The following is a 21263-nucleotide window of genomic DNA, read 5'->3' as shown; positions in this document are numbered from 1 at the left end:
GGGCTGTGCCTCCCGGAGTCCCCACCAGGGCCCCGCCTGTGACACCTGCCCACAGCTTAGTGAATGCCAGTCTGTGGAGGGTTGAAGACAGGAGCAGGGGCTCCTCATGTGGCCAACATGGGCACCATCCCTGACCATGACCCCACCAGAGCCTCATGCCTGTCCTGGGGGGGCAGGGCCTCAACTGCACCCTCACCCCACAGACACAGCAGCAGGACCAGGGTCCCTAATAGTGGAAGGAGATCCCCAGCGGGGAGTCCTGTGCCGCTCCAGATCCCATGTTCTCAGCCAGTCTGCTGGGCCAGGAAAAGTGGTGGACGGGGCTCCGTGGCCCTCAGTGGGATAAAGTGGCCTGCGTCAAGGAGGCAGGCTCTTTCCTGTCCCGGTCCCGCAAGAAGCTGGCCAGCGAGTACTCGCGTCTGCAGTGCTGGGACCTCCCCGGGGCATAACCCGGACCGCCCTCCAGCCCAGGCACCGAGACCCCTAGTACGGATCCGTCACAACCGTGGGTTAACGTTCAGGTCCACGTCATTATGGCTGGGTAACAATTACTACCCTGGACAACGTGGGATTAGGGGCGCCAACCCTGCACGGCAGAAAATCCGTGTGTAACTACTAACTCCCCCAAACCGTACGAGCGGCCCAGAAGTTAGGCCTCTGTTGCCAGTAACACACACCGTTGATTAACAGCTACTCTGTATGCGGTGTGTGTTCCAGACGTCATCTCACGACAGTCAGCTAGAGAGAAGACGACGTCACTGAGGAAACCACAAGGACAAGTTACAGCACGTACTGTCAAGGACCCGCCTACGAGCGGACCTGGGCCGCCCCGGCCGTGCTGCCTGTTTTTTTCCCTGCAGAAATCTATGTTCGTCGTGCAATTACTAACCGCTCCTTCAGAAAGATTTGCTTTGTTTTCTTTTTTTTTTTTTTTTAATTTTTTTTTTTTCAACGTTTATTTATTTTTTTGGGGACAGAGAGAGACAGAGCATGAACGGGGGAGGGGCAGAGAGAGAGGGAGACACAGAATCGGAAACAGGCTCCAGGCTCCGAGCCATCAGCCCAGAGCCTGACGCGGGGCTCGAACTCCCGGACCGCGAGATCGTGACCTGGCTGAAGTCGGACGCTTAACCGACTGCGCCACCCAGGCGCCCCTTGCTTTGTTTTCGACACACTTGTCCGGGAACCTCTCGACATCCTGTCCCCTTGCTCAAATGCTCAGCGATCTGTCTGCCCTGGAGAGACCCTCGGGGCTCCTCCCTGAGCTCCAGGCTGGTGGCCTGCACAGCCGACAGCCTGGGGGGGGGGTGCTCCTGGGCTCTCTTTTGGGTCAGCTTCCTTTTTTCTGGAACACTCACTCCTTACCCGTTCTGCTGACTTGATTTGGAAGGATGCACTCTGCAGTAGCTTCCAGAGAAAGGCCGCGCAGAAAGGAACGCGGTGAGACCTTGCGTGGGAATGCCTCTGTCCGTGGGCACCTGGCCTGCCAGTCTGAGGACAGAATTCCTTGCTGCCCCCCCACCCCCCGGTGGTGAGGCCACTCTGTTCTCTCCTGGCCCTTTGCAGGTTTCAGCTTCCTGTTAGACCAGACGGGACGCGTTACACTCCGTGACCTGCCTCTCACACATCATCATCACCCAGGGGCCGTGGTTTACGGCAGGGCTCACTCCTGGTGTGCGTTCTGCCGGCCCAGACAGATGTATAATGACAGGTGTCCGTCACTGTGCTGTCACAGAGCTGGCACCACCCTAAACATCCCCCGTGCTCCGCCTGCTCATCTCTCTGTCCCCCAGCCCTGCAGCCACAGAGGCTCCTACTGTGCACAGAGTTTTCTCTCTTCCAGAACGTCATACAGTTGCAGCCTTTTCAGATGGGCTCTTTCGCTTAGTGATATTCATGTGAGGCTCCCTCAGGTCTAGTCATGATGTGACAGCTCGTTCCTTTTTTGGGGCCAAATGGTACTCCATGGTCTGGAGGGACCACGGTTTATTTATCCGCTCACCTACAGAAGGACATCGTGGTTGCTCCCAAGTTTTGGTAACTATGAGTGAGGCTGCTATGAACATCTGTGAGCAAGTTCTGGTCTGGACTTAAGTTTTGAACTCTTGGGAAAATGCCTAGGGGCACGATTGCTGGACCTCAAGTTCAGAGTACATTCAATTTTGTAGTAAATCACCAAACTGTCTTGCAAAGTGGCTGTGCCGTCTGGCATCCCCACGGCATGAACGAGAGTTCCCGTTGCCCCACATCCTCAGAGTTCCCGCTGCCCCACATCCTCACCAGCATCTGGTGTCGTCCGTGACTGGATTATAACCATTCTAATAGGTGTGTGTGGTACCTCTCTGTTCTAATTTGCAATTTCCTAACGACATACAATACTGAGCATCTTTTCAATGCTTACTTAACATCTATATATCTTCTTCGGTGAAGTGTCTGTTCAGATCTGTGGCTCGCTTTTTAATTGGGTTGTTTTCTCTCTATATTTTGGATAAGCAGTCCTTTAGTAGATGTGTCTTTTGCAACTATTTTCTCCCAGTCTTTGGCATCTTATTTTTTTTTAAACTTTAAAAAAAATGTTTATTTATTTTTGAGACAGAGAGTGAGTGGGGGAGGGGCAGAGAGAGAGGGACACACAGAATCCGGAGCAGGTTCCGGGCTCTGAACTGTCAGCACAGAGCCCGACATGGGGCTTGAACTCACAGACTGCGAGATCATGACCTAAGCCGAAGTTGGACACTCAACTGACTGAGCCACCCAAGCGACCCTATTTTAATGTTTATTTTTGAGAGAGACAGAGACAGAGTGCAAGGTGGGGAGGGGCAGAGAGAGAGGGAGACACAGAATCTGAAGCAGGCTCCAGGATCTGAGCTGTCAGCACAGAGCTCTATGTGGGGCTTGAATTCATGAGCCATGAGATCATGACCTGAGCCAAAGTCGGACACTCAACTGACTGAGCCACCCAGGTGCCCCTGGCATCTTATTCTTTTGACAGTATCTTTCGCAGAGACAAATTTTTAAATCTTAATGAAGTCATTATCATTTTTTTTGTGGTGCCTTTGATGTTCTATTTAAAAATTCCCCACCAACCCAAGGTCACCCACATTTTCTACGTCATTTTCTACAAGTTTTACAGTTTTGCATTTTACATTTAGTTCTGTGACCCACTTTCGGTTCACTTTCGGGGAGGCGTAAGGTCTGGGTCTAGATTCACTATTTTGCACGTGGACGCCCAGCGGTTCCAACACCATCTGTTGAAGACACCATCTTTGCTCTGCTGTGTTACCTTCGCTCCTTTGTCGGATATCAGTCGACTGTACTTATGTGGGTCTTCCTCTGATCCACTGACCCATCTGTCTACCGTTCCACCAACCCCACGCCATCTTGATTACTGTGACTTTACCGTGAGTCTGCAGGTCGGGTAGTATCAGTCCTACAACCTTGTTCTCCTTCAGTGTTGTGTGGGCGATTCTGGGCCCTTGTCTCCTCTCCATATAAACGTTAGCAGCAGGTTGTCGATATCCACAAAATAACTTGCTGGGATTTTGATTGGGATTCTGCTGAATGTCTTCATCAACTTGGGAAGAACCGACATCCTGACGATATTGAGCCTTCCCATCCATGAACATGGGATTCCTCTCCACCCCTTTAGTTCTTGTTTGAGTTGACTCATCAGTTTTGTTGTTTTCCTCACACAGATCTTGTACATATTTTGTTAGATTTGTACCTAGCACCATTTTTTGGGTGCTAATGTGAATGTTCTTAATTTAAAATCTCACTTGTTTGCTGATGGTATATAGTAAGTGACTAACTTTTACATCTTAACCTTGGATCCTGCATCCTTGCCATAATCACTTATTAGTTCCAGGAGATTTTGCTCAATTCTTTGGGATTTTCTACACAGCCAACTAAGTTATCCAGAAACAAAGATAGTCTTAACTCTTCCTTCTTAATCTACCTCATTTTCCTTTCTTGTCTTGTTGCAGTAGCTAGGACTTCCCATGTGATGCTGGAGAGAAATGGTCTCGTTCCCGACCTTCAGGGGAAAAGTAGTTTCTAGTGTCTCACCATGAAGTACGATGTTCGCCGTAGTTTCTGTAGATGCTCTTTATCAAGTCAAGGAAGTTCCACTTGTGCCTAGTTTGCTACAAGCAGTTACCACAAACAGGTGCTGGATTCTGTTAAATGCTGTTCCTGCACCAAATGATACGATCGTGTGATTTTCCTTCTTCGGCCACAAGGTGACGATGCGTTACATAAAATGGGTTTTGAATGTGGAACCAGCCCCGTGCACCTGGGACAAACTCCACTTAGTCATGGTGTATAATTCTTTTTATACTTGTTAGGTTTGATTTGCTAATATTTTGTTGAGGATTTTCGCATCTGTGTTCAGGGGAGACACCGGCCTGTAGTTTTCCTCACACGTGACGTCTTTGTTCTGGTATTAGGGTAATGCTGGCCTCAGAGGATGAATTACGATGTTTCCCCTCCACCTCTATTTTCTGGAAGAGATTATAGAGAATGGTATCATTTCTTCCTTAAACGTTTGATAGAATTCTCCAGTGAACTCACTTGAAAATTATTATCGGCTGGATTCCTTTAATAGATACTAGATATTCAGACTGGCTATTTCTTGTGTGAGTTTTGGCAGATGGCGTCTTCCAAGGCATGGTCCATTCCGTGTTAGGTTATCAGACTTGTGAGTACAGCTGTTCATAATGCCAGACCGGCCTTTCACTCCACAGTTGAAGCTCGAGGCACAGATGTTTAGAAGCCTTAGGAGGTAGAGCTTGGGGGTGTTTAAGGAGGAGGTTACAGCCACGAACAACGGATTTGGAGAGAATAAAGTTAGCTGAGAGGGCAGGTGCAATTCTCTGGGCTGGGAAGGCAAAGCCGGCAGAGGGTAGAGTCTGACAGGGTGGGGTCCCTGAGAGGCAGCCCAGGCCCTGCCTGCGCTCCCTCCTCCCCTCCTCCTGCCCCGTGGACCCCGTGGACAGAGGAGGCGACGGAGCCCTCCGACGGGCTGTGGGGACGGCTCTGTGGGCAGCTTTGGTGCCGAGCCGCTGCGTCAAGGTGAGCCTGGGCTCGGGGGGCCGGGGAGAGCAGACGTGTTTTCCTGCGTCCATGAGCAGCAAGGGCACAGAGGCATCAGGCTCAGCCTGCACAGCCTGAAGCCGGTCACTCTGGGGAGGTGACAGGTCCCCTTACCGCTGGGTGGATAACTATGTGTCATCTGGGGCAGGAAGCCACCTTTCTTGAGCGCGGCATCATTCCCGTAACCCCGACCATTTCTGCACACACAGCACACGTCTGTGCAAAGGGGCCTGCCTCCCTGCCCATGGGTTCCAGGGGGTCAGCCGGCTCCAGCCCCGTCAGGGTCTCACCAGGCTCTGCTGGTTACCAGGCGTCGGGCAAGGACCCCACGGGCACGTCCCCATTGTCCCTGCCGATAAAGCGGAGGCCGTGCTGGGGTCCCGGCAGGTGGCACAATGTGCCAGGGGGCTCACGCACCTCGCACGCCAAGAAAACACCTCTTATCCTCCCACGAAGCGCGATTCTGGGCACGTCCCTCACGTGAGGCACGTGGAGCGCTCCCCACGATCGAGAGAACGCGTGCTCCGAAGAGGCGCGGCAGGTTCCCTCCGATTCTTAACAGAACGATTCGTTTTTACACAGAGCCAATGCGCACTTACAATCTCCAAGTCCCGGACAGCCGGACTCATTTCCTTGAGTGGCGCTGTGCCTCGAAATCTTTCTCTTCCCTCGTGCGTTTTCTGAATGTGCTGCTTTAGGTTTTCTTCCCAGAGCTCCTCTCGGAAGGCCCTGAGGGAACAGAGGGTGATGAGGACATGGTTTTACACGTCGAGTCGAAGTCTCGGCAATCCCTGCTCCGACAAGGGAGAGAGAATTTTCCTTTTTTCCTACAGGCCAGAGTGCAGTCCTGGGGCTCAGGGGCTGTCGCCATGAGAATGGGGCCACCTAGGCCACCCGCTCCCCCTCCGGGCAGCAGCTCAGACAGGCCCAGGCGGTGAGAAGCCGCAAGAACACGCGCCACGTTTTAAAACTTCACATCCAGGTAAGAAATTACACATTCAGGGCCGTGCACAGACACTACACGAAAGGGACAGTCTCTGTCTTCACAGGAAATACACAGTTGTGATAAATCCTTAAACGGGATTATTAAATTAGGATTTCAGACATACTTGCTCTGCCAACATCAGGGCTTTGGGCTTAAATTCTCTGCCTTTAAACACGAGGATGTTCAGAGTAGCAGAGCATTCTGGGCCACGCAGGAAGGGCGGCAGTGCCTGGTGTGTGAGGAGGCCCTGGAGTCTGGGGTGTCTGCCCAGGAACAGAACCACCCCCCACCCCCATCCCCCACCCCCCCAGCCTCCCCAGGCTCCCGAGCCCGGGGCCTCCCAAGGCCCCAGCCCCACCCCCCAGTGGCCCCGGAGTCTGGGGTGTCTGCCTGGGAACACAACTGCCTCCCCCTAGCCTGGGGCTTCCCGAGGACCCTAACCCCCCCTAGCCTGGGGCTTCCCGAGGACCCTAACCCCCCCTCCCCCCCCCCCCCCAGCAGCAGCCTCTGTGTCGGCTTTGTTTGCTTTTCAGCATAATGGACACAGGCAGGACGGTGGCCTCCAGTCCTGCCCTGCACAGACCGCAGTATTGGCACCTCTGAACCCCGGTTCTCAGGAAAGCCCTGCCCACAGGGCAGTCGGGGTCCGCGGGCACACGCTCGTGTGCTGTGGGGACAGCTGCATGCAGTCCATTTCCATCTAAGCCACTCCACGGGCTGGGGTGGGTCCTGTCTGCGGACCTGCAGGGTTGTCCCCGGGGTTCTGGGCATGAACACGAATGACTCCCCAGAAAAGAACACCCCTTCGCCGTCCACGCGTCACACCAGGACGACCTTCCTCTGGGCCTCCTGGTCCCCAGAATGTGGAAACACGGCGGTGGGCAGAGCCGGGACGTGCAGGCCAGGCCGGTCCTCCCCGGAGCACGTGAGCCCCCCACCCACGCCCAGAGCTCGCCTCCGCTCGGCTTCGGAGCGCCCAGGGCGGGGCCGGCAAGAGGGGGCACGGGAGCCCCGTCCAGCAGTGTCCCCGGCCGCCCATGGCTCTCCCCGCGTGCCCGGGAGGGGTGCAGGGTGCAGAACAGCACAGTCACAGCATCAAGTGTGTTGTGAGTGAAAGAGCCGAGAGGAAAATGCACGTGCACGCACACGCACACAGGCACACAGGTCTACTTCCGGTGTGCAGCAGCTGGGGAAGGGTGAAGGGCCCAGCGGTCATTCCCGGGGTGCAGATGCTGGGTCAGCATCGGGGGTGTGCTTGGTCACCCGCACTGCACCGGGAAAACTGCAGAAATGCCACGCCCCCAGCAGCTGCTGTTCCCGCCCTGCCCCGCCCCCGCTCCCCCTCCCCCTCCCCCGGTCTGCCCCAGATGCCAGCAGGTGCCAGTGAGTGCTGGGGTGCGAGCGCGGCCACCAGCGGGCAGCGGGGCTGAACTCGGACCCCGGGACCAACCTCATTTCTTCACTTGTTTGCGAGGACTTCTCTTTGCTTTGCCTCACGTTTCCGGGTGGATTCACTGGCATTTTCTCATTGTCTGCCAAATCCACGGCACGGGGAATCTTTGACACCACCTAGGAAAAGGCAAGATATTTTCAGGAACCCAAGGAAATGCTGCCGTTCACACGAAGCCAACCGCCCGCAGGCAGTAGACTCATCCTTCCTCCGAGGAGGCCGCAGGCTGGACGCTGGTCGGTGGGAGGGCAGGGTCCGAGGGGGGATGCCAACGGGCCTGGAGAGCTGCCCGCAATTCTGTCCGCAAGGCGGACAGGAGCCGTGCTCTAGAATGGGTTCCACGCCTCTCGAGTGGGTGCGGCTGTATTTTGGATCACTGAGTTTCAAGCTAATAGGTAAGTGCTCCTGCACAACTGACCTGTGAGAAGGTAGGAAGTATCCTGTCGTTGGGACAGCCTGTATTTATAAACTCACTGCTCTTAGATCCATGACGTCACGGATCAGCACGGATAAATGCTGAAAACCCAGGAGAAGCACTTGGGGTTGGCTTTTCCTGATAAAGCCCACCGATTCCAAGTGAGAACCTGCAAGGTCCGTGGGATGCAGGTAGAGAACAGCGTTCCTGTCTGCCAGTCCCCGGCCCCAGGTGGGATGCGGCACCGCCCCCATCGCAGGATGCCCGGCGGGGTGCAAACGTGTCCTCCGGTAGCGCCAGGACCCTCCCCGGCAGCCCCAAGTTCACGGATGGCGGAGAGAGGGCACATCTAGGGCAGAGCAAGATGCGATAAAGGTTCACGTGTTTCTGGAAGCTCTCTGAGAATCGCAGGCCATGTGAATTCATTTTGGAAACAATTTCCTTTCTAAGTTATGGCACTGCATAAAATATGTCCAAGCAGCACCGTAAATGCTGGAATACTCCTTACGTCTAAGGGTCTGAGGACCTGATGCCAGGATTTCTGGTCACCTGGGCTCTTGGATTTCCTCATCCACCTCTCCGGAGTCGCACCTTTCATCGCCTGCACGATCCCCCTTCCTCCTCGTCTTCCCAACCCCTACCTGGGTTTGCCTTTCTAGAGCCTTCCTTCCCTCCTCCCTCCTTGGGCCACACCCAGGTGTCTGCCTGGCTCTCCTAGTGTCCTAACCAGCTGCTGCCTCCACTTTCCTGACTCCCACCTATGATATGCTCCCATGGCAGGTGGGCTTTGTAAATGTCTCCTTTGGTGTGGCCCTGTGCCCTTGAGACACCTCAGACACTCCCCAACTCTCAGGGAGCAAGCCTGAGAACCAGACTGATCTCTCCCTATGCCAGGGGGCTTTAGACCTGTGTGTGTGTGTGCACCTATGTGTGTGCACCTGTGCCCGTGTATACCCGAGTGCATCTGTGTGTGTACACACCTATGTGTGTGCCTGTGTGTGTGTAGCTGAGTGCATCTGTGTACGTGCACCTGTGCATGTGCCTGTGTGTGTACCTGAGGGCACCTGTGTGTGTGCACCTGGGCCTGTGTGTCTGTGTGTGTGCCTCTGTTCACATGTGCCTGCCCCTGAAAGGAGAGCACGCCCTTTAGGGCATTGCAAGGTGGGCAGAGGGAGAGACGTGGCAAGTGTGGGTGTGGGGAGAAGGGCAGGGAGGGCAGGGGGACTCCCGGGGAGGGGAGGCGGGGCTCCGACCAGGGGCGCCTCCGGCTGAAGTCTGCAGCTGCTACCCAGACTGTGTCTATAATCACCTCATGTGCCACAACACCTCTAAGTGGATTAGCAGGGCAGGACCCGGTCTGCCTGGTTCATGTGCCTGACTCTGGGAAGGTGCTTAACCCCAGGGGATGGGGGTGGGGGTGAGAGAGGGAGGGGGGAGGGGCAGAGGCTGGGGTTGGGGGTGGGGCCGGAGCTGGCTTAATCCCAGTGGATGGGTGGGGGAGGGAGGGGGCCGCCACACTTTCCCAGGAGGACTCCTAAACATTTCTCCAACAGGAAGAGAAGACAAATACAAATTCAGTAGGTGTTTTCTAAAGTCAGTAATGTGGGGCGCCTGGGTGGCGCAGTCGGTTAAGCGTCCGACTTCAGCCAGGTCACGATCTCGCGGTCCGTGAGTTCGAGCCCCACATCAGGCTCTGGGCTGATGGCTCAGAGCCTGGAGCCTGTTTCCGATTCTGTGTCTCCCTCTCTCTCTGCCCCTCCCCCATTCATGCTCTGTCTCTCTCTGTCCCCAAAAAAATAAATAAAAGTTGAAAAAAAAAAAAAATAAAGTCAGTAATGTAACTATTGTTCTTAATTAAAAGTGTATGATTTGGAAAGAAGCCCCCAGCCACAGTTTGCTATCAGTACAAACACTGAGGAGGAAGACGTCCCACATACCCAGTCCTCTAATGAAAGCAAGGACCACAAGCAGGGACGGACAGGAGGCACAGCGGCGCCCCCACGCCCTGCAGGCCTCCAGCCCTCCACCTTCTGGGGACAGAGCCCACACACAGCCGCTTCCTGGGGAGGCCGGCGGTGCCGGCGTTCACGGGTCCACGTTCCCTCTGCCACATTGCCCACAGACGCGCATCTCCGTACGCGGATGCCAGGACTCGGACTGCGTGTATTAAAGCACGGGGTCACCAAGAGCTCAGAGAAGCTCGGATTTTTAACTTAGGTATTTTCCAACACGTTGCAGCAACAGCAGCGGCCACGGTGGCTGGGAACGCGTGGCCCTAGCGGGTGATGGCGTGGCAGCCACTGAGCAGACGGAGCCTCTGTCCTGTCTTTACTGCCACTGGGGGGTCCCTTGCGGGGACAGCCTGTCTGCCTCCACCCACGTTCCTCCTGAGCTCTTTAACTTAAAACAGCCTGGTGATCATTCTTCAGATCTCAGACAGCGGCCTTTGTCCCAAGTACAAGTGTTAGCCTGTATCTTTTGACTTTGATTACGGTACTCCGGGCTGTCTAGAAATTTCAGTTTCATAAAGTTAAATTTTTCTCTCTTTACGTTTATTTACTCATTTTCTGAGAGGGCGCACAAGCGGGAAGGGGCAGAGAGAGAGGGAGAGAGAATCCCAAGCGGGATCCACACTGTCGGCGCACAGCCTGACACGGGGCTCGAACTCACAAACCACGAGGTCACTGAAACTCATGACCTCAACCGACTGAGCCATCCAGGCGCCCCGAAGTTAAAATTTTCTATCTGTAGTTCCAAAAATTCTGTATTTCCTATTTGATTTGTGAGGCTTTTTGCCACTCCAGATCATACAAGTATTTTTAAGTTTCTATGCTACAAAATACAACAGCGACTATGCACAGCATGTCCGTGTGGTTCACAGATTATACAGAACAGGATAACCTTCCTCTTCTTGCAGAGTGTTGTGGACGTCACATTGCCCACTAGAGTAAACCGTGTACAAACAGAAGCTAGCTCCAGCGATCCCACTCCCGGGTGCCCCCCCCCAAACTGAAAGCGGGGCCTCAGACACCCCCGTGTGCACGGCAGCAGATTCACAGGAGCCCGCAGGTGGAAGGGACCCGAGTGTCCACCGTGGACGAGCGGGTAAACGCAGCGGTCCGTCCACACGGCACGACGTCCCCCGGCCTCGCGGGAGGGAGACGCCTGCCACGCGCGGAGGAGCCCCGAGGTCGCGATGCCCGGTGACAGAAGCCGGACGCAAAAGGACAGGTCCGGTGTGACCCCCACCCTCTCGAGGTCCCCGGAGCCGTCATGTTCACAGAGGGCAGACAGACAGAGGGAGCAGGGGAGGGGACGGGGACCTGGTGTCTGATGGGGACAGACCTTCCTTTCGGGGGGACGGGACGGGAGAGTCCTGGGGACAGAGCGGGTGGGGGGGTGGCTGTGCGTGGGGTGAGCATGCTGGGTGTTCCTCAACTGGACACCTGAAAACAGTTCACACGTTTTACGTGACGTGTGGATTTCACCCCCATCTTACAGAAGGAAGGCTTCCACGCAGCGCCAGTCGCCAGCCTCCACCGTTAGTGGCGCTTAAATACAGCTCCGCCAACGGGGCCGGGAGCCGGCAGCCCCAGCAGGCTCAGTGGTCTCCTGGTCTTGACAACCGCCTGTGCGATGTGGGGAGAGGCTGGGAGGGGGTCCCTGCAGCCGGCAGGAGGCGGGTGCACCCCGGACCCGGGCGCCAACGGGACAGGAGCGCTGCTGTGGGGCCGCGTGCACTCAGGGCCCGGACACAGGAAGAGTCCAGCCTGACTCGGGCACCCCCCCCAACCCCTGCAGCCCTGAGCCCGCCACTGGGAGCCCCCTGCCGGGTCCGCCCCGATCGGCATCCTGCAGGGCGGGCTGAGGGGGAGCTGGACGGACAGCAACAGGCGACACCTGGCACAGGTGACCACGGATCCCGTGTGTCCGGCCCGAGAAGCCAGAGCCTGGCCGAGTCGGAAGCCTGGTTGGGGGGAGGATGGCACTGGCACATTCCTGGCTGGCAGGGGGTTGGGACCCCAGGAGCCTGTGCAGGTCTAGGAGCAAGGGGAACCTTCCAGAGTGGCCACACACGCTTTGAGGATCCGCGGAAGAGTGGGGGCCCAGCGGGCAAGGGGATGAGATGCCTGTGCAAAGGCCCTGTGGCAAAGAAGAGGGTCTAGGTAGGATGACAAAGAGGCTCCGGAGGGCACTGGGGGCGAGGTACAACAGGGTGAGGAGGGCAGTCAGGAGACACAGACACGGAGGCTGGTGCCCGTGAGCTGTGAGGACACAGTGTCAGAGGACTGCTTGTGACCATCCGCTGGAGAGACCCAGGGATGGAGGTAGAGATGATGAGGCCCGGCTCCTGGGGACAGAGCCAGCCTTGGGGACGCCTGACCCGAGGAAGGTGGCAGGACACAAGCAGCTTCTCACGGGGTCAGGGGGGACGCTCGAGAGGAGAGGAGCTGCAGGGGAAACAGGGCACCTGCCGTCCAGGAGCGGGGCGGCACCACGGGCGGGCCTGGGCAATGGTGCCGGGACCAGCCGAGGGAAGGGGTCCGTGTGCCACAGCAAAGCGCCGGGAGGCCGGGAGCAACAGAACTGGGGCCACAGAGGGGGCACTGGCAGAGGCCCAGGGGAGGAGACGGCAGAGCCTGTGCGTGCCCGCCTGGTGGCCTCTCTTTTCTCCTTGTGGTCACCTGCTGACTGAACGGCAGAGGCCAGGGGAGTAGTCAAGCTTTGCAAGAGCGGGTGGGAAGGGGTGCGTGGGCGGGAGAGGGGAGGGCTGAGATGCCCCGACCCCGCAGCAGAGCCTAGCACCCCTCCGCAGCAGAGCCGGGAAGCCAGGGGCTGGCCGGGAAGGGACAGCTGGGCATTTGCAGAGTGGCGTTTCCAGGGGGCCTGGGTGACAATGGGGCACAGGCCCTGGGCCAGGAGCTGGCGCTCCGGGAGGCAGGGGACAAGCCGAGCCTGGTCTGGCCGCGCACAGGAGTGCTGGGCACGGCGGCCGTGGGGCTGTAAGCACTGGTTTCCTAATTGTTTTCCGTCAGTCCTACATCGCGGTCCCACTAAGAGTCCTGATCCTTCCACGGCACATTAACTGGCTGTAGGTCAAGGACGCCGTGTGGGTTTGCTTTCATACGCTCGGCTGGGGGGTCGGGGGGGGGGGGGGAGGAGGTGAGGGTGAAGCATCTGAAGAAGCCCGAGCCCTGACCCCGCGGGGACACCCAGCCTCACAACATCCTTCCTGCATGTTCAGAAAGTCCCAGAAATGTTTTACGCACCTCGTAGGCCTCAGGGAGGCGAGGGCGTCCTCTGCAACAGAGGAAGAAGCGGGATGTGGCGTGGATGGCTGCCGTCCCCTCCCAGCCTCCGGCACAGCGTGGCTTCCCGCCGAGCCCCTTGGGCAGGGTGTTCGCCCCTGGAAGGACCCTGCCCCAAGGTCAATGGCTGGGGGGTTTCCCACAAGGGTGGCAATTCTCCTCCACCCGCAGCCGACACCACTGGGTCTCCTCACGTCCTCACGGCCGCCCTGCCTGAGTCCAAGCTGCCCCTCACCGCCAGCTGACCGGCTTCCAGCCAGGCCTCCCACAGCCCCTCAGGGTCAGTCACGCGCTAGAGCAGCTCACAGAGCTCAGGGCACAGCGGAGGCTGCAGCCTGGGAGCAGCTGCGGGAACTGCCACACGGACGATTCGCAGGGCCACACGCGATGAGACGGGGGGGGGCGGGGGGGCGCATGGAAGATTCATGGGGCCACATGGGACAGGTGGGGGGGAGGGGCCCACATGGGACAGGCGGGGGGGTTCACGGGACAGGCGGGGGCCGCATGAGACAGGCGGCGGGGGCACATGGGACAGCGGGGGAGCACCCAGGACAGGTGGGGGGGGGTCACCCGGGACAGGCGGTGGGGGGGCCTCACGGGACAGGAAGGGGGGGGCCGCATGGGACAGGCGGGGGAGCACCCGGGACAGGCGGGGGGCTCGCCTGGGACAGGCAGTGGGGGGGCCTCAAGGGACAGGAAGGGGGGGCCGCATGGGACAGGTGGGGGGGCACATGGGACAGGTGGGGGAGCACCCGGGACAGGTGGGGGGGCACATGGGACAGGTGGGGGAGCACCTGGGACAGGTGGGGGGGCACATGGGACAGGTGGGGGGGCACACAGGACAGGCGGGGGGGTGCATGGGACAGGCAGGGGGCTCACAGGAAAGGGTGGGGGCGCACGGGACAGGCGTGGGGAAGCGTGAGGAGCTGCACATCCTCTCTGGGTGCCACCCTCCCGCACCTGCGGGGCCGTTGGGATGGGGCTGAAAGCTGCAGGCCGCGCTCAGGCGGTCTTTCTGGGGACCAGCCACGTGACGAGGCCCCACCCTGAGTCACCCGTCAGCATCAGCTGAGGCCGGCTCCCAGCGCTCCCTACGGTAATAAGACGCGCCCGTCACCCCCGGCCCCATGGGGTTTTGCAGGTCTGTGGGGGCAAAGCACAATGTATTTCTCGTCAGGCCGCGGTCTCGCAGGCCAGCGTGAGTCTCACACGGGGTCTCAGCTCGTGCTGTCCTAGAACGCCTTCGAGACCCTCGTGTCAGTGGGGTATCCTGCTAGCTCACCCTTTTCCGTGGCCACGGGGTGACCCCGAACTTGGGATACAACTTATAGCCACCCATCTCCCGGCATGCCAGTTGTTTCCACTGCGCTGCTGCGACCGAGCTCGGACGGCTTCCTCGAGAAGGTGTGAGTGTGCAAGTCGCCCTGTTCCTGAAGCGACGGCACACGGATCTTGGACGCTCACGTGTTGTGCAAAAATGCGGGTGGTGACAGAGAAGACGGGATGGGAGGACGCAGCACGTCGCCTAGGACGCAGGCAGGCGTGCGTGCCGGGCCGGGAGCGGAGGGCAGCCCGCCCGGGGAGGCCACACGGCGAGAGGAGGCGGGAGGCGCCGCTTCCCCCCGACTCGCCGTGGCTCTGATGTGGCTCTCACGGTAAAGGAACACTAAGTGTCTGCGGGGAAGTCAGGTGTCTCAGGGCCTAGAAGGTCTGAGAGCCACCCGCTCTCCCGTCCCCCCGGCCAGGTATCCTTAGTGAGAAGTACAGGCACGCCTTAGTGAGAAGGCAAACACGCCCCGTGGGAAGGGCCGCGGTCACAGTCCCGGCTCCACCTGGCGCTCCGAGGACCCAGGGGCCAGCCCCGTGGGCACCGGCATCGGGACTGTGGGCATCCTACCAGACCCCGCACTTGGATAAAAGGGCTCCGTGTGGCTTTTCTCTTCAGGTGACGGTTGCTCTGCTTGAAAGGACAGAGGCCTCACAAGGAACGTGAGGTGGCAGCAGGACTGGGCACAGACGTTCCCATTGGGACAGCGCTGGCGGCCGGCCGGCCAGACACGAGCCTCCCGTGGGCGGAGAGCGGGCCCGGCGCCCAGCCTGGCGTGGAGCGTCTGGTCCCCCCCCCCCCCCAGCCCCTCCCCCGCGTCCCCCACCCCCAGTCCTGGCTCCTCACACGAGAGGAAATAGGTCTGTCAGCGGGCCGCAGGCTCCACCTCTGCAGCGGGCACCGTGGCCCCCGGACGGGATGAGACCCCTCCCGCTGGCGTCCCTGTACCAGACTCCTCTGGGGAGGCAGGGGCTTGCCCAGGGCCGCCTCCGCTGTCCTCTGGGTCCGGGCTCGCTCCCGCCACTCCCGCGGCGCTCCTTCGTCTCTGGGGAGGACATGCGGCACGTTAGCCGTGGAGCCAGAAGCAGCCCCGGCACAGTTTCCCCCCAAACCCTTTCCCGTCCCTCCACCCAGACGGGAGGCGCCCGTCTGCTCCTGTCCCACGGCGCCAGCTCCGTGCGAGGGGACAACACAGGCCGCCCCCCCACCCCCGGCCCCCGGGGCTGAGCAGCAGGACCCTGTCCCCAGGGAAGATGTGGGCTCTGGCTGAGCTCAGGAATCAGAGGCCTTCACGGTCCCCATGACACCTGAGTTCCTTCCTTCCTTCCTCTCTCTCTCTCTTCCTTTTTTTAGAGAGGGGGTGGGGGAGAGGGAGAATCGCAAGCAGGCTCCATGCTCGGTGCAGAAGCTGACGGGCGGGGGGGAGGCTGGATCCCACGACCCTGGGATCAAGACCTGAGCTGAAACCGAGAGTTGGACGCTCAACTGCCTGAGCCACCCAGGCGCCCCAAGTTTCACTTCTATGGCTGAGCTTCTTCTGTCCGTCCCCAATCCCCTCCACCAGGGAGCCTCCACGCTGCCGGCACAGCTTGGCCCTGCGCGGTGGCCTCGCTGCCCCTGAGCGGTGACCTTCCAACGGTATCCACTGGACTCACTGCCTGCCCCGCGGAGGTGGGGCTGCCGCACCGGATGCATGTGGAATTTCTGAACTAAACGGAAAGACCAGCCCCTGGTTTGGCCGTGGTTGCAGCTTCCGGGATGGGGTGGGGTCCCAGCAAATCCTCACCTGGCCCTGGGCTCCACCCAGCTCGCATTCTGGAGTCTGGAAGCTCTCTCCCCAGCCCCACGCCCCTTCGAGGCTGCTTCCTGCCTCCTCCCAGGAGGTTCCTGAGCCCCCTCCCCCAGCTGAGCCAGGCTCCACCACTCGTCTCCTCAAATGGAGCTGTGACCTTCCACGACCTGGCCCCTGCCGTGCCCCTGGACAGGGGCTCCACCCGAGCGTCCACTACCCCTTACCCACTCCCGGAGAGGCACAGGGGGACGCTCCGAGGGCTTGCATGTGCACAGATAACCAGGTGGCGTGACGGGGGTCCACGGGGCTGTGCTGAGTCTACGCCACAGGACGGGACTCTGCACGCTGTCACCAAGGGACCACAGAACGCCAGCGCAGGCCCGAGGCAGAGAAACCAAGAAGACAGCGCTCGCTTGCCCTTGGTATTCAAGAATCTCCTCCCACAGAGCTGTGCGGCATCCTGGGCGCCGCTCGAGCCCAACCTCGTGGCAGGAAGCACATGTCCTCCCAGCCACACGCCACGGTGACCACAGCCACCCCAAGTGCCACCTCCCTGCACGCTGTCCAGATCGTAGGACTCGCACTGACACAAGGCAGAGCGAGGGATGAGGGGGTCCAGAAGGGCAGGTTGGGTGGGTATCACAAAACACCATAAAGAAAGGAGCCTGGAGGGAGGTGGGGAGGGGGACCCTCCTGCAGCACCGTGAGAGGCGCCCCAGCGGTCACGGTCATGCCAGTACGTTTGCTCCAGAAGGGCCTGCAGAACCGCCCTGCAAAGCCACCTGTGCTTGGCCCACCCACACCTGGAGCTGGTGGTAAAGCAGCAGATCCGGGACTCCAGCCAGAGGACTCTCTGGGGGACCCGGGGGGCGGCCTGAGCTCCAGCCGGGGGCCTGCCTGGCATGTGGCTGATGACCAGTGTGAACGTGCCCTGGAGCCGGGACTCCAGGCATCAGCTGCACGTCTGTCATCAGGACGACAGCGCAGGGGGTGGAACACGGCGAGTCCTGACCAGTTCTGAGGGCCGGACACCTCCCTCCTTCCACAGAGAGGGTCGGGCCCCGTCAGCATGTCCAGCGCGGGGAAGACACGGGTGCACCCCTGCCACACTGTTCCTGGGCAGTCTGTCCCATCAGAGTTCCCAGAGTAAACGCACTTGTGCAGGGAGATTTCAGGACTGAGGAGGGTCTATTCACACGGGGTGTGGCAGGCGGCCCCAGGGACAGAGCAGGAGCCCTGTGACCCCAAGCCCCGGGGAGGAGGGACGGAGAGGCTGCCAGGACCCAGGCGGCACTTACAGGGAGGTGCAGGGGGAAGCAGGACCCTGCCCTCCCTCTCCGCCTCCTCTCTGATCTCCTGCTGAGGCCCCCCATTGGCCAAACCCAGCCAGGAGGTGAGGGGCACTGGGGTGCCATGGACGCAGTCCATGCTCGACGGCCTCCTGGGGCCCAGAGCGCAGTGGAGACGGGCGGCCGGCGGAGCTGGAGGACAGAGGAGCCGGTGAGGACAGGCCCCGGCCCGGTCCCCCGCGAGGCTGACCGCAGCTGCAGGCAGCACACAGCCACCCAGGCAGGGGCAAGAGGGAACTGTATCGGTGGGTGCTTCTTTTTTTTTTTTTTTACGTTTATTTATTTTTGAGAAACAGAGTGAGACAAAGCATGAGCGGGGGAGGGGCAGAGAGAGAAGGAGACACAGAATCTGAAGCAGGCTCCAGGCTCTGAGCGAGCGGTAGCACAGAGCCCAATGCGGGGCTCGAACCCACGAACTGGGAGATCATGACCTGAGCCGAAGTTGGACGCTCAACCGACTGAGCCACCCGGGCACCCCAACTGCATCCTTCTTTTAATTTTCAACTTTATTCTTTAGAGCTAGAGAGAGCGAGCGAAAGCGGGCCCGTGTGTGAGTGGGGGAGGGGGAGGGCCTCAGGCAGGCTCTAGGCTCGGCACAGAGCCTGACCGGGCTGGGGCTCGATCCACGACCCCGTATCATGACCTGAGCCAAAACCGAGAGTCGACGCTCAACTGACTGAGCCCCCCAGGCTCCGGGGAGCAAGGCTTCAATGCACAACCTTCCTTAGAAGAGCCCCGGGAGCCAGGTGATCGGGAAGAGGGCAGGAGGGGGTTAAGAAAGAACAAGGAATCTGAGAAGACGCTGAGTGGAGCGGACGCAGAGCAACGACCCCCCGAGGCCTGTGCCCACAGCCGCCCGCCCGAGGGAGACAGCCAGCAGAGCACCCCAGAGGAGGCAAGAGCAGAGCCTTCCCCAGAGAGAGGCAGGCCCCGCCAGATCACTCACCTTACGCGCTGCTCCCTGGGGGCCAAGGCCCCGCTGTCCTCCGCTCTCCTGGAGGGAAGCCCCACTCGCTGCCGTGGCGCCAGGGCCGGCAGGATGCTCCTGAGGGAGGACATCTTCCTTCTACCGTCACAGACCCCGCGGTGAACACTCCCCCGCGGACGGCACGCGCTAGAACACAAACACGCAACACGTCCGAGCAAGGCCCGTGGGGGCCGATGGTGAACGCCCACGGGCGCCCACGGAAGCCCACAGGCGCCCACAGAAGCCCGAGGCCTGGCCGCTCCCAGGGCCTGGCAACCCGGGGCTCCTGCCTCGGAAGGCTCTGGGTGTCTGGGAACCGGAAAGACAAGTGCAGTTGCAGAGAGGACGGCCTCCTCCTTGTCCATAACGAGACGGGGGAACTGAGGGAGGGCGGGGGTGGGGGTCAGGACCCGGGAACTCAGTGCTGAGCTGGCTGCAGCTAGACACCCACACTGCCCACCCCCAGCGCCTCCCAGGTTGGAATCGGTCGACAACACTTTGGTTTTCTCCCGAGAGTTTTCAAACCCCAGGACGGGAGAAAGAACGGCACAATGAGCCCCCGAACACCTTTCACGGGGAAGGAAGTTTTCCATCAGCCGGACCCCAGCCTTTCAGACTTACTTTTCCTAACAGCCCCCCCACGGAGCGGGGCCACAGACACCGCGGACCACTGGACACGCATCCCTGCCGTCCGTGGGGGCTGTGCCGCGCAGCGCCACAAACCACAGTAACCGCTGGGATTCTGTGCTCCCCAGGGGCCGATTTCTGTCCCCCTGGAATGGTACCGCCCCCTCGTGTGAGTGTATGAGCTATATTCACCAGTAAACGTTCTCTTTCTTTGTCCCTCCATCCACACGCATGGGTGCACACGCACACGCACACGCACAGGGTCTGAGTTTCTGGGTAACTGTAATCCCAAACCAGGCAAGCATCCACCACATGACAAATGCCGACAGGGCACAGACATCTACCTGACGTTTTAAAAGATCACGAAAAATGGTATTACAATGTTGGCAAGATCAAGAAAATACACCCCGGCTTTTAAATTTTACCTGAGAGCGTGTCTGGAGCCGGAATGTTCTTTCTCCTTCGTGTTCAGAGCCGCCTTGAGGTTTGCAGGTAACTCTGCCGGTAAGAGCTGCTTTGCAAGCACTTCCTCCCGCTCCTTCCCGACAATCTCCTGCCTCAGCCTCCAAAAGCGCCTGATTTCCTCCTTGCCCGGCCAGTCTTCTGGGGAGGCAGTGGACTTGCCCAGCTCACTCAGGCCTAGCTTTTCAACAGGAGGGAGAAAGTCTGCCTTTTCTTTTAACCTCCCCCTCCGATCCTGAGAATTAACAGCGTCTTTGTCGGCCACACACTCTGCAGACAAACACAACGGGGGGGGGGGTGGGGGCTCCGTTGGGTGCGTCGCGGCAGCTGGTCAAGTCACCAGTAGACGCAGTGCTGCTGGCCGGCTGCACCTCTACACGGCCCCCCGGAGCCACACGACCCTGGTGACCGGCTCCCTCCACCCTCCGGCCCTTCCACTCCACGTCTATTTATACAGATAAAGCACACTTTTCTGTTCCGCCAGCCTCGATCTTGTAATAGCTTTATTTCTAATTAATTCTTGGCCCAGGTGCCTACTGTGTATGCTTAGCAAGATCGCTGTCGACCCTAAACACTGTCCTCTCCAGGTAAGTTACTTGAAAGGAAGCTCGCCAGGAACACTCTTGCCTTTAGGATTACGCTCCACTGTCCCCTCGTGGACGAGCAGCCCCCACCTCCTGCCCCCGCCCCCACCAAGGCAGAGTGGGGTCACAGGTCGAGCTGACACAGACTACTTTTTGGCTTTAGGTTCAAACTCGGAACACAGACACTTTGCATCTGGCCATCCTTTCTGAGAAATGACCCTGGATTCTGATCCGTCATTAAGAGACGAAGCCAGTATATTCTTTGGGAAACCAGGGTGTTCGCGGTTTGCAGCAGCAGGCAGGCAGTAGACGAGGCAGAGGCACGGAGCTGTGGGCGCCCTCCTCGTGCCCTGGGCCCTCGCCATCCCGGGGTTTGCCAGACTCCCCTCCTACCAGCACCTGCACATCTGCGCCTGGCTGTTTCCTCCAGCCCACGAGGGCCAGCGTGCAGGGCTGGGGACTGTGCGCCCCTCCGTTTGGCGAGGCATTGCTGGTCTGGAGCCCGTGTGCCCTACTCCCCCACTCTGCTGTGCAGTAACCCCTGGGCCTGTGTCCAAGCGGGAACCCTGTGACTGCTGAGGCCTTGTGAGACCCAGGTCCTGACCCGGTCCGTGGGGGCAGCACCCGAGGGGCTGTGACTGCTGAGGCCCAGTGGGGGCTTCCCACCTCTGTTGGCCTCCTCCCCTTCCCCACGTCCCCCGCTTCAGCCTCCATGCTGCCGCCTGGATCGTCTCTGGAATCAGTTACTGGCCCTTGCATCCTGACTCAGGAACTGCTGTTGGGGGACACAAACTAAGACACTTTGCAAATACAATCGGTGTTTACGATGACACATTCTGGGGTCATTTGTTTGGATTTGGGAAAAAGATCAGCACTTCCTAATTACTTTGGCCATTCCTTATGTT

The 21263-nt window shown here is 59.4% G+C and overlaps 1 protein-coding gene across 1 annotated transcript in view; it reads right to left on the bottom strand.

Moving 5' to 3' along the window:
- The window catches only part of LRRC27 (leucine rich repeat containing 27), a 37469-nt gene that overhangs the window by 763 nt on the left and 15443 nt on the right, over positions 1–21263 (bottom strand). The window contains exons 6-11 of the mRNA XM_086679470.1: positions 19738–20044; positions 18665–18832; positions 15424–15622; positions 13212–13367; positions 7527–7645; positions 5691–5820 (exon numbers count right to left, since the gene is read on the bottom strand). Coding sequence (XP_086535596.1) covers positions 5691–5820; positions 7527–7645; positions 13212–13367; positions 15424–15622; positions 18665–18832; positions 19738–20044 — 1079 coding nt within the window. The remainder of the gene's footprint in view (positions 1–5690; positions 5821–7526; positions 7646–13211; positions 13368–15423; positions 15623–18664; positions 18833–19737; positions 20045–21263) is intronic.

This window comes from Puma concolor, chromosome D2 (assembly GCF_028749965.1).
Source record: "Puma concolor isolate L17-30 chromosome D2, mPumCon1.1.hap2, whole genome shotgun sequence".
Classification (NCBI taxonomy): domain Eukaryota; kingdom Metazoa; phylum Chordata; class Mammalia; order Carnivora; family Felidae; genus Puma; species Puma concolor.
The sequence above is the reverse complement of the archived record's forward strand: the minus strand, read 5'-3'. Positions and strand labels throughout refer to the sequence as shown.